Below are 13,248 nucleotides of genomic sequence, written 5' to 3'. Positions count from 1 at the left end.
TGACTAAAAATGTTCCCCTTCAAATTCTGGACAATTTGATACCACGCTCGATACCCATCCCTCAAGAGGGGTGTCTAAAAATAGGGGTGGAAAGATCAGGTGTTTCAAAAAAAGTCAGTGCAATAAATTGATCAAAGTTACCACTTAATATCATTCGTTTTCGCTCAAATTTTTTTCACCAAGTCTACAACACCCAACTATTAATTACACCACCATTGATTGGTCTTCAACCCTCCCAAGGGGTTGGTGGGGGATGCTTGATTTTTCAAGTAACACACAATTGCATCATATATTTGAAAAACGAATCTGGACGTGCGATATATCGAATAGTATGTTATCGAGGTCGCTGAATACGAATACCAACTTATTTTTCGGATCCAACTCCTCAAAGCCCCTCTGTGCCCCAAAAAGGGGGTTAAAATTTTGAAAAATCGTGAAAAGTCGAGTGATATATCAAATGGAATGTTTTCGAGGTCGCTGAGTACGAATATGAACATATTTTTTGTGTCCCAGCTCCCAATGTCTCTCTGTGCCCCAACAAGGGGGCCAACATTTCAAAAAATCATCAAAAAGTCGAGTGATATATCAAATGGAATGTTTTCGAGGTTGCTGAGTACGAATATGAACTTACTTTTTGGGCTCTTAATTTGGGTCCCACCCCACAATGTCCCTCCGTGCCCCAAAGAAGGGTCCAAACTTCGAAAAATCGTGAAATATCGAGTGATATAACGAATGGTATGTTTCCGAGGTCGCTGAATACGAATATGAACTTGATTTCTGCTTACAGTTCTTCAAAAACCCTTTACGCCCTTCTAAATAGGTCATATTCGTACTCAGCCACCTCGAAAACATTCCATTTGATATATCACTCAACTTTTCACGATTTTTCAAAATGTTAACCCCCTTTTAGGAGCACAGAGGGGCTTTGAGGAGTTGGAACCAACAAATAAGTAGGTATTCGTATTCAGCGACCTCGATAACATAATATTCGATATATCGCATGTCCAGATTCGTTTTTCAAATATACGATGCAATTGTGTGTTACTTGAAAAATCAAGCATCCCCCACCAACCCCTTGGGAGGGTTGAAGACCAATCAATGATGGTGTGATTAATAGTTGGGTAAATAGACTTTTTGTAAAAAAAAATGAGCAAAAACGAATGATATTAAGTGGTAACTTTGATCAATTTATTGGACTGACTTTTTTTGAAACACTTACTCTTTCCATCCCTATTTTTAGACACCCCTCTTGAGGGATGGGTTTCGAGCGTAGTATCAAATTGTCCAGAATTTGAAGGGGAACATTTTTAGTCATAGTAGTTTTTCTCGTAAACCTAATATTTTCGGAGTAAATCGCAAAAAACGTGAATCGGAACCGGTTTTTGCCCCTTTAAAAAAATTAGCCCCAGGGTTAGGAGGGTCGGTTTTTTTTGGTAGTTCAGGGGGTTCATCTGAACACATTCCCGAAGAAAAAATTAATGTGCCAATTTTTTCCTTTTTGCCCTCGCTTTTTTACGAGGTTCTAATTTGAGATTTTTTCTGTATTTTTTTTTTTCAATTAAAATTTTGGGAATCACGGAACCGATTTCAAAAGTACTTGATCAAAATATTTTGGTCTCGGTCCTGGTTCTGTTCGTTTTCAAAATGAATCCATGTTTCGTACTCTCGTTCGTTGTACATAATAATAGGTATCTAAATCATATCTGACAATTTTTCAATGGTTCCAAAATACTTCAATTTTACATTAAATAAACAAAAAAATTGGGCTACAATTTAATTTGCTCGGAAAATAAAAATGTAAATAGTCCAATTTTATGCTACCCTCATCCACACCCCTCCAGGCCCTCTGTCCTCACTTCAATTTTCACTTTATTGAAAGTTGAGATATTTTCATTATGTTGGTGTCGTTTACCCATATGAATCGAACATCTCGAACACGGGTGCGGATGAGGGTAATATAAAATTGAACGTCATATTCGTGTTCGGAAGTTTCGATTCATATGGAAACGACACCAACATTATGAAAATATCTCAACTTTCAAAACAGGGAAAATTGAAGAGAGGGCAGACGTCAGAGGCACTGGAGGGATGTGGATGAGGCTCGTAATATAAAATTGAACGTCATATTCGTGTTCGTGGGGTTCGATTCATATGGAAACGACACCTCGTTTACCAAAAACAATAATTTACACCAGAATCCATTCCCCCTCGGATGTAAGTTTTTTCCATTTTTAACCACGGCCCACCTCAAATTATTTTTTGAAAAAAATATATATTTTTTAGGGGTCCAAAAACACACTTGAAATTGCTATTCCCATTTTTGTGCCGAATCATGGTTTATCCCTGAAACAGGCAAACAAAGCTAAAAAACGCCATTTTGAGGCGAAAATAGGGGGGGGGAGGGAGGGAGATGAAAATTTTTGTGGGGATACCTCTTATATGGTTGTTTACAAATTACAACATACTAAAAAATTGAAAAAAACTGTTCACATGGGGATGAGAAAATTTTTTTTATTGTAATTTCAGAAAAGAGGGAGGGGGTGCCTCAAAAACGGGGGGTCTGGGGGCTGTTAAAAAATTGCAGTTTTTTCACGAAAAATTTAAATTTGTATGCATTCTTCTGTACGTTATCTTGGATTTGGAACCAAAAACGACAATGATTCAAAATTTTTATTTTATTTTAAAATCAGGGCTACTATTTTGTTACGGAGGCATTCCAAAGTGAGAAGCTACTTTTCGCAGTGTTTTATTCGGTTTTCTGTCTAGATTTCATAATTTTGTTTCTTGTTTCTTCAAGTTTTAACTTTTTACTATTTTACTACCTACGTTGAAAACTTTAACGCCGCCGTTGATTGAAGTAATTTATACGAAGAAAACGTCATGGCGCCTAAAACGCAGGTTGAGGTTGAGAGGTTGAAAAGGGAGCTATCAGAGGCGAAAGGCTCAGCCAAGGCGTTGCGAGATCTACTGTCCGACAAAAATAAACAGTTACGAGAATATATACAGAAGGCAACTTATTTGGAATTGGAATTGGTGAGTTTGATGGTAATTCAAAATTAAAATAATATATTTAAAACATACCTACTAAAATAGAGAATATGGCTGTTAATAGGAGGCCGCAGATCAGTTGCGTACGGCGATTACGATTAGAAATTTGGTAGAAAAGGTCGAAGAGACGGCTAAGCCACCAGAAGTTGATTCGTATGAATGGAAATGCGGCATGAGTAGAGAAGACAGGTGGGAAGCGATTCTAAACGATATCGAAGACCATGATTGGGTTAGTCGTTTCATAAACTGTATGGAGAGAATAATTGCTATAGTGCAGAAACGTGACGTTGAAGCGGGATCATCGAAATGTCACACTGAAGATGATAAAGAAAATAAAGACGATAAAGAAGATAAAACCAAACCGAAACCGAAACCTTCACCTTCGCACGAACAAGTTGCGCTAAAAATAACGAACATTATTAGCCTATGTGATCGTACAGTAAATGGACACCTGAACCAAATTCCAGCATATGAAACGTTATTTGCATCACCTGATATGGTCGGCGCCGTCAGCTGCCTGCAAGATTTAGAACTCCAGATTTACTGCTTGATTGAAGCTGAAAGACGCTCCAAGTTCGAAAAGCGGTATTTTCATCAGTAAAGATGTTCTGTGATATATGTATAGTTAATTATTACGAACAAAGTTGAAAAATTCTTATGATAGGTAATTAAAGCATTTTATTCGTTCTAAAATCATGAAAATGCATGTTCACAACTTTTTGATGAAAATAATGAAACTTTATGGCAATTTTTGTGATTCCTGGAAAAACCCACAGTTTTGGGCAAAAAATAGGATTTTGGGCAACTTTAGAGAAAGAAAGGGCCTATTTTTTAATTTCAAACAAATTTTTCAATACGTAAGGAATTTGAAGGTTTTTGTTGCGCGTTTGAATTTTTAATTTTTCTCATCACCTTTTTGACTAAATTCACTACTTTTTAGAATCACTACTTTTTCACTAGGTACCTTCACTATCTGTTAGATACCCTGTATTTGGGAACAAAATTGACGCCAAAGTTAATTTGGACGATTTTCAGATCACTTTTTAGAAAATCTGAAATTTCCAAAATACCCGAAGGCTCCAGAGCAGCCTGAAACCACCTCCAATTGACTCAGCATATTAAAAATGGGGTACCATGTAAATTTCATTCCAACAACTCAATTATTGGGTAAAATAGTTTTCGAGGTCGTAGAGTTCGAATCCGGAATTTTTTTAGTAGGAGTTGGAACTGAGGCGTGGAGAGGTAAAAACTTCCAAATTTTGCTTATATTATCGTTTAATATGTCTTTTGTAATGTTTTTGAGGTTCTTAATATCCCTGATTTGAAAAATTCATGTTATGTCTCAAATAATGTATTTCAATCGAAATTGAATCGAGTATATCATATTTTGATCTTAAAATTGCGAAAACGACCTCAAAAACATATTAATCGATATATTAAACAATAATAATAATATAAGCAAAATTTGAAATTTTCTCGCTCCTCACGCCTCACCCCCCACCCCTACAAAAAAAATAAGTGCAGATTCGAATTCTACGACCTCGAAAACATATCAATCGACATATTACACAATAATAATAATAATATTCCCCAAATTTGAAATTCCCCCCTCCCCACGCCTCACCACCCACCCTTACCAAAAAAATAACTCCAGATTCGAACTCTACGACTTTGAAAACATATTAATCGATATATTACACGATAATATATGCGAAATTTGAAATTTTCCCACTCCCCACGCCTCACAGTGGGACCTGAGCAGAATTTAGGAGGAAAAAGTCCCTTTGAATGTAGTAATTTTGGAATATGTCTGACTAGAAGTATATTTTAGCGCTGAATCTGAATATGATATCAATTTTTGACTATGGGCATTAGGGGGGTGAGGGGAGGGGTAAAATCATAAAAATAGGCTTAAAAACCAATATGGGTGTCCTCATGTATGTTTTTTGAGGCGCTGAATCCGAATTCGATGGTAGTTTTCATCTATGGTCATCAGGGAGTGTGGGAGAGGGGGAGGGAGGGGGTAAAATCATGAAAATAGGCTTAATGGGTAATTGGGTATTCTCATGTGTGTTTTTTGAGGCGCTGAATCCGAATTCGATGGTAGTTTTTATCTATGGTCATCAGGGGGTGGGGGAGAGGGGGAGGGAGGGGTAAATTCATGAAAATCGGCTTAAAACCCAATATGGGTATTCTCATATATGTTTTTTGAGGCGCTGAATCTGAATCCAATATTGGTTTTTTGTCTATGGTCATCTGAGGGTGAGAAAAAGGGGGAGGAAAGGGGTAAAATCATAAAATGGGTTTATAAACCAATATGGGTATCCTCATATACGTTTTTTGAGGCGCTGAATCCGAATCCATTATTAGGTTTTGTCCATAGTAATCGGATGTCCAATGGTTTTATAATTTTTTTTTTTGAATTTTGGCTGAAGAAGGGGCAAGGGAGGAGGTGGAACGGATAGAGAAGCCCAGATCGAAAAAATAAGTCCATATTCGGATTCACCGTCCCCAAAAACATAACAAACGATACGTCACATGGTATTATTTTTTTTCAATTTTGGATCATAAAAGGTGGGGGGAGGGGGTTGAAAGGGTAGAGAAGGCCAGATCGAAAAACGAAGTCGATATTCGGATTCAGCGTCCCCAAAAACATATAACAAACAATACGTCACATGGTATTTAAATTTTTTTTCGATTTTGGATCATAAAGGGGCGGGGGGGTGGCGGTTCACCACGTTAGGGGTACGATGTTTCAAATCGGACATGAAATTTGCATTCAGAACCAAAAAAAACAATTTTTACCCCTCAAAAGCTGGATTACCATAGAAAAAGGTTTCGTGCCCCCTCCATTTCATTCTGATTTCACCATAGGGGGAGAAGTTGCAAACTTATCCCATTGGTTGAAACAAATTATGAGAAGGTATCAAATTTAGCATCTTTCAAAACCAAAATCATTACATCCCCGCTGGAATTCACCCTAAAAAATTTGAAATTAGAAAATTCAGGTACTTGGAAAATCACTAATTTTGATGTAATCTCTAGAAAAAAACGATTTTTGGGCACTTATTATTGGAAAAATCCAGTATACGAGAGGTGATTTGGAAACAGCATAAAATTTCGCGTCTTTTGAGCCCAAAACCATTTTTCTGAAAAAATTTTTGCAAACCAACTAAAGCTCAGTTGCAAACAATTTTCGATTCTTTCAAAAGTCTACACTTGGTGTCACATTTTCTCGCATTTGAAATTTTTTTAACTTATTACACCCCAATTTTTGAAAGCCGAGTTTACCATTTTTTTTCAAAATTACAAATTTTTTCTCCAACTTCAACAGCTTATAATTACATTATAAATAATTGTAAATTCAAAATTAAGTACATTAATAGAATCTACATCCCTTCAGCTTTCATTTCCATGTTTCAGAATTTTCCTACCTACTATTTTAACTCACGCAAACTTGAAATGTACAACACCGCTCACTTATCAACATTACCTTCACCATTTTTCACATTCCTAGAACATTGAAGTTCCTGTCTGTAATTCCAGGAAAAGTGGGTGGGGCGAGTTTTTAATGATTGTATGTATGTGTTACTCTAAAGTATTTTCAAGTAGAAAACAAAGGTTTCAGGTGCATCCGTCAATTTGACTTTTTTCCTCCTAAATTCTGCTCAGGTCCCACTGTGCGCCTCACCCCCCACTCCTACAAAAAAAATTCAGTTCTAGTTTCAGTTTTAGTTTCAGTTTCTCCATTTCAGTTCAAGTTTTCAACCAGTTTCAGTTTCAGTTTCAGTTTCAGTTTTCCATCACTGCCTAATCCTAATCCGAGTGAAATGTCGCGTATAGGTGGCGTTGACGTCACGTAGACTCTATGCACTCTCTTATCCAAATAGAGCATTGTCATATGGCGCAATGCGGGATAGTTTACCCTAGCGCCTGTGCCAAGGGATGACAACTTGGCCGGCACTACTATAGACGCATACGATTTCTCATGTAAAAAATGCAATTTTTTCGATTGTACGCGAGTTCGGGTGAACTTTCATGTAGTCTCAAATTAAAGGCAATAAAATTCTGTATCGATTGATCTTAAATTTTCATCATTTCGCGTAAAAATAACGATTTTATGAATACTTCTATTTTACTGATTTTCGAATACTACGTACGTCATCTTTAAACTATAAACCACTCGAAATTTTCAATGAGCACATATGTGTTTTGAATGATTAAAATGTTCAGAATTTTATCCTCTTTAAAATGAGTTTTTCCCGAAAGCTCTACCTTTTACCGTTAAAAAGTTCTCGAAGCTTTAAGTTGCAAAAACCAGCTGCAGGCAGTAATTATTGAACTTTGAACTAAAATTAATCGAAATATTCAGTGAACACATAGGTATTTTAATGCAGAAAATTGTTTGTAATTTTATTTTCTTTCAAATGGGGGTTTCCCGAAAGCTCTGCCTTTTACCGTTCAAAAGTTCTTGAAGATCAAAGTTGCCAAAAGTTGTCACTGATCAATACCAAAGTGAACTGATAGGTATTATAGGTAGGTACTTACTCAGTGATGATACAATTTGACCACTTTCGGCAACTTTGATCTTCCAGAGTTTTTGAATGGTAAAAGATAGAGCTTTTGGTACAAATAAGTAGGATAAAATTACGAACGTTTTGTTGTATTAAAATACCTATGTGTTCGCTGAAAATTTCGGTTAATTTCAGTTCAAAGTTCAATACTTATACTGCTCACAGCTGGTTTTCGCCTTGTTTTTGCAACTTCAAGCTTCGAGAACTTATGAACGGTAAAAGGCAGAGCTTTCGGGAAACCCCCATTTTAAAGAAAATAAAATTACAAACAATTTTCTGCATTAAAATACCTATGTGTTCACTGAATATTTCGATTAATTTTAGTTCAAAGTTCAATGATTACTGCCTGCAGCTGGTTTTTGCAACTTAAAGCTTCGAGAACTTTTTAACGGTAAAAGGTAGAGCTTTCGGGAAAAACTCATTTTAAAGAGGATAAAATTCTGAACATTTTAATCATTAAAAACACATATGTGCTCATTGAAAATTTCGAGTAGTTTATAGTTTAAAGATGACGTACGTACTATTCGAAAATCAGTAAAATAGAAGTATTCATAAAATCGTTATTTTTACGCGAAATGATGAAAATTTAAGATCAATCGATACAGAATTTTATTGCCTTTAATTTGAGACTACATGAAAGTTCGCCCGAACCCGCGTACAATCGAAAAAATTGCATTTTTTACATGAGAAATCGTATGTGTCTATAGTAGTGCCGGCCAAGTTGTCATCCCGTGGCACAGGCGCTAGGGTATGCAGCAATTTTGTAAATGCTCTATCGCAGAATTGGTTTAGAAAAATTGTAAAAACGGAGGCATTCCAAAGTGAAGAAGCAGTGTTTTATTCGATTTTCTAGGTTCTCTGTCGTGATTTATGACACAAAATTTGTTTCTTCCGTTGAATATTGAATAAGTTATTTGAGGAGCTTGGTTACAAAGTTAGACAAACGCCACAGGTTTGATTTCGAGAAAATCTATGTTTTTTGTTACAGAAATATACAACATTGTACAGGTGGGGGATATTTGACAAATTGTAGTGATGATACTGAGTAACAAAAATACAAAAAATATCCTTCCACCATCACACCCCAGGACCCCACCACTAATAAAATGAACCTGAAAATGCGCATTGTCTGATTTTGAAACCAAGATGAAGATAATTTGAAAGTGAAGCTCTCTAGATCAGTTAGGTTTTGATACGTATAGGATTAGGATTTTTAACCCTCTTTCCATTTCTGAGGTCCATATTAGTTTCAAAATAGTACATAAAAGGTCAAAAAACGTGATCAAAGTTTTGCTTTAGTTTCAAACACGGACATGTGAACATTATCTTAGTTTCAAAATGAGACATCCTATCATCTTAGTTTCAAAAACAGACATATCCTGGATATGTCTGTGTTTGAAACTAAGGCAAAACTTTGAGCGCGTCTTTTACCCTTTTACGTACTATTTTGAAAATAACAGACCTCGGCAATGAAAAGAGCGTTAAAAATCCTATAATAATCAATATCTAACTCGATTTTTGTAGAAGTGGCGTTTATGTCTAACTTTGTAACCAACCTACTCTTACTCAATTTATATTGTTTTCAAATTTCGAGTTGATTTCAATTTATAGGATGACAACTACTAACAAGGGTAAATCCCAGGTTCAAGATTTAAATCGGCAGCTGAGAAAGGCGAATGCCTTAGTCAAAGCTTTGACCACAAGACTGACCAGTGAAGGGCAAGAATTGCAGAAAAGTAACTTGAAAGTGGCTATTTTACAGAAGAAATTGGTTAGTGATGTTAATTTAAAATTGAAATGACGAATTAAAAACATACTAAACGTAGAATTTCTATTAACAGGAGACGGCTGATGGATTGCGTACAGCCAATAAGATTCGTAATTTGGTAGAGAAAATCGAAGAGGCCGCTGCGCCAGGCGAATTCGATTCGTACGAATGGATGTGCATTATTGGTCGAGAGACACGGTGGCAAGAAATTCTTAAAGATACCCAATGCTATGAATGGGTAAACAGATTCCTCAGTTGTCTTGATAGAATCATCACCATCGTTAAAAAAGGTGACATGGTAGCGAGCTCGACGAAATCAAAGTGTTGCACTGAAAACGCGAAAAAAGATAAAAAAAAGGAACCCGATGATGATGAAGAAGATGAATCGAAACCTACGCATGTAGAAGTCGCGCTAATCGTGACAAATGTAATTGAATTGTGCAATCGCACCGTCGACGGATATTTAAACCATATTCCAGCTTATATGGAATTATTCAATGCACCCGATATGGAAGAAGCTGTAAGATACCTTCAGGAGTTGGAACTTGAGATGTATACCTCGAATGAAGCTCTAAAACATCAAAATGGCGAAAAGTCATATACTCGTTGATTTAATTTGCTATTTTATGAGTGAAATAGGTATTCTGTGATCGAATTATTACAAATAATATAAAACAATTGTTATGATAATTGAAATATTCTATTTGTTCTTTAGTTATGTACATCAACTTCCTACATTAATTTATGTAGGTACTTAATGAAGGCTTCGTACTTGGTCTTGCGCAATTATACGAAAAAAGATTCTTTTTTTTAATTTTCAAAGGAGAAGGAGACCTTCAGAGTGGTCGAATCGAAAAAATAAACCAATATTCGAACTCAGCGACCTCAAAAACCTAGCAAACGATATGTTACACGCCATTTCAATTTTTATGACATTTTCGTCATTTTAGAGCGTATTTGAGAGGGAGAAGGGGATGTTCTAAGTGATTGAACCGAAAAATAAACCAATATTCGAACTAAGCATCCTTGAAAACCCAACTAACGATGCATGGCACGCTATTTCAAGTCCCACTTCATTTTGACCGTTTTTAAAAGCATTTCAAAGGACAAGGAGACCTTCAGAGTGGTCGGATAGAAAAAATAAGCCAATATTCAAACTCGATGCCCTCGAAAACCTAACAAACGATATGTCACACGCCATTTCAATTTTTATGGCATTTTCGTCATTTTAAAGGGTATTTGAGAGGGAGAAGGGGGTATTCTGAGTGTTCGGATCGAATAAAATAAGCAAAAATTCGAACTCAACGCCCTCGAAAACCCAACAAACAATGCGTCCAACACTACTTTAATTTCTATGGCATTTTGAGAAATTTCAAAAATGTTTTAGAGGGGAATGAGGTGTTCAGGGAGGTGAAATCCAAAAAATAGGCGGATATTTGAACTCGGCGCCCTCAAAAACCTAGCAAACGATATGTCACATGCCATCTCAATTTTTATGGCATTTTCATCATTTCACTCATTTTAGAGCGTATTTGAGAGGGAGAAGGGGGTATTCTGAGTGTTGAGATCGAAAAAATTGACCAAAATTCGAACTCAACGCCCTCAAAAACCTAGCAAACGATATGTTACACGCCATTTCAATTTTTATGTCATTTTCGTAATTTTAGAGCGTATTTGAGAGGGGAAGGGGGTGTTCTGAGCGGTCGAATCGAAAAAATAAACCAATATTCGAACTAAGCATTCTTGAAACTCCAACTAACGATGTGTCACATGCTATTTCAATTTCTACATCTTTTTGACAGTTTTTGAAAGCATTTCAAAGGAGAAGAAGACCTTCAGAGTGGTCGGATCGAAAAAATAAGCCAATATCCGAACTCAGCGCCCTCAAAAATCTAGCAAACGATATGTCACACGCCATTTCAATTTTTATGGCATTTTCGTCATTTTACTCATTTTAGAGCGTATTTGAGAGGAAGAAGGGGGTATTTTGAGTGTTCGGATCGAAAAAAATTAGCAAAAATTCGAACTCAACGCCTTGGAAAACTCAACAAACAATGTGTCCAACACTTCCAACATTATTTCAATTTCTATGGCATTTTGAGAAATTTTAAAAGCGTTTCAAGAGAGGAAAGGGGTGTTCAGTGGGGGTTGAATCGAAAAAATGAGCAGATATTTGAACTCGGCGCCCTAAAAAAATTTGCAAACGATATATCACATTCCATTTCAATTTTTATGGCATTTTCATCATTTAAGAGGGAGAAAGGGAGTCTTATAAGAGTTCGGATCGAAAAAATTGACCAAAATTCAAACTCAACGCCCTCGAAAACCCAATAACAAACAATGCGTCCAAGACTATTTCAATTTCTATGGCAGTTTGAGAAATTTCAAAAGCGTTTCAAAGGGGAAGGAGGTGTTCAGAGGGGTCAGATTGAAAAAATAAACGAATATTCGGACCAAGCACTCTCGAAAACCTAACAAACGATATGTCACACGCCATTTCGATTTTTATGCCATTTTGACCATATTCGAGGACTCTGTTGCGAGGATGGGGGGAGGGGGGGGTTGCAATATTTTTGAATTTTGATCAAAATTTGACACCCGAAGCTCCCAAAGGTGCTGAGATCTCAATTCAAAATTATTTTTGTTCCAAAATTCAATCAGTTTTGAGATTCGAGCATTCAAAGTTTTCGGCATTTCGCAAGAAATTATAATTGCGTGAAAATTAAAAGACCCCCTCCCCTCCTTAATTGCTCTTGAGAGGAAAATTATGCCGGTTCTTCCACCAGACCGTCGAAGAGAATTTGTAAAAAAAAATATGATCAAAATTAGGACACGTGACTTGATGTTTGGTTTGAGAGTTCATGCATGTGTTTAGGATTTGGGACACCCTGTGTATGAGCTGAAAATTTTCAAACTCGATTTTGAAACATCCCATCACAAAGACCATACATATGTACAATCGTACCACTTTTTTGTATCCGAATCAAACCAATTCCTCTAATTAAGACTTCAAAGTCACATTTCACAGCATCTTACGTGAACAGAAAAAGCACAAAAGAAGCATAAAACTTACAATAGACTTTGGTTAAATTTGCTAAAGTCCAAATAGCCCAATGTTGACATTCGGGCGTATGCCAGACTCTAGTCAACTTGAGGATCAAAATTTCATATTTCTAATTCCAGATTCCTAATTCCTTATTCTTAAACTTTCCACATTCCCAATTCCTAAAATTCCAAAATCCGATTCCTGATTCTCCATTCTCGATAACCAATTACCAATTTCTGAAACCCGAAATGTCCAATTCCCAATTCCTGATTCTGTAAATTTCCAATTTCCAATTTGGCAATTTCAGATTCACAAATTTCCCATTTCCAATTCTTGATTCCCAATTCCCAATTCCTGATTAGTGATTATCGATTACCTATTCCAGATTCCTAATTCCCAAAATTTTCAATTTCCAATTCCTGATTCCCAAAATGTCTAATTACAGTAGTATTTACCAATTTCTGAAACTTCCAATTCCAGATTCTCAATTCCGGATTCCAAAACCTGGAAGTTTCTAATTCCCTGTTCTCAAAATTTCCAATTCCCGATTTCCGATTCTTGATTCTCAATAGGTAGTTCTCGATTTCCAATAATTCCAGATTCCCTATTTGCAGTTTCAGAAGGGGTGACAGGAGCTGCAACTTTGCACGCAGAAAGCAACGGTTTTGGACTAATTTTGGGTCGCTGATTCCGTATATGAAGTCCATTTCGTTGGGCGATGCGCGTAAGTAGTGTTTTGAGTATATATCATCGTGCAAAAACGCCTCACAGGCTTCCAATCAAACTCTAGCAGGCTGCCGACCTACTCTCCT

At 36.4% G+C, this 13,248-nt stretch overlaps 1 protein-coding gene across 1 annotated transcript; it reads left to right on the top strand.

The window, feature by feature from the left end:
- Positions 1-2,751: 2,751 nt before the first annotated feature.
- Positions 2,752-10,080, top strand: LOC135844903 (uncharacterized). Its single transcript, XM_065363289.1, has 4 exons — positions 2,752-3,033; positions 3,113-3,633; positions 9,234-9,393; positions 9,464-10,080. Exons 1-4 carry the CDS (start codon positions 2,881-2,883, stop codon positions 9,998-10,000), a joined length of 1,371 nt encoding a protein of 456 aa, XP_065219361.1. The 5' UTR covers positions 2,752-2,880; the 3' UTR covers positions 10,001-10,080.
- The last annotated feature ends 3,168 nt before the right edge of the window (positions 10,081-13,248 follow it).

This window comes from Planococcus citri, chromosome 4 (assembly GCF_950023065.1).
Source record: "Planococcus citri chromosome 4, ihPlaCitr1.1, whole genome shotgun sequence".
Taxonomy (NCBI): domain Eukaryota; kingdom Metazoa; phylum Arthropoda; class Insecta; order Hemiptera; family Pseudococcidae; genus Planococcus; species Planococcus citri.
This window is presented reverse-complemented; position numbering and strand designations above follow the sequence as displayed.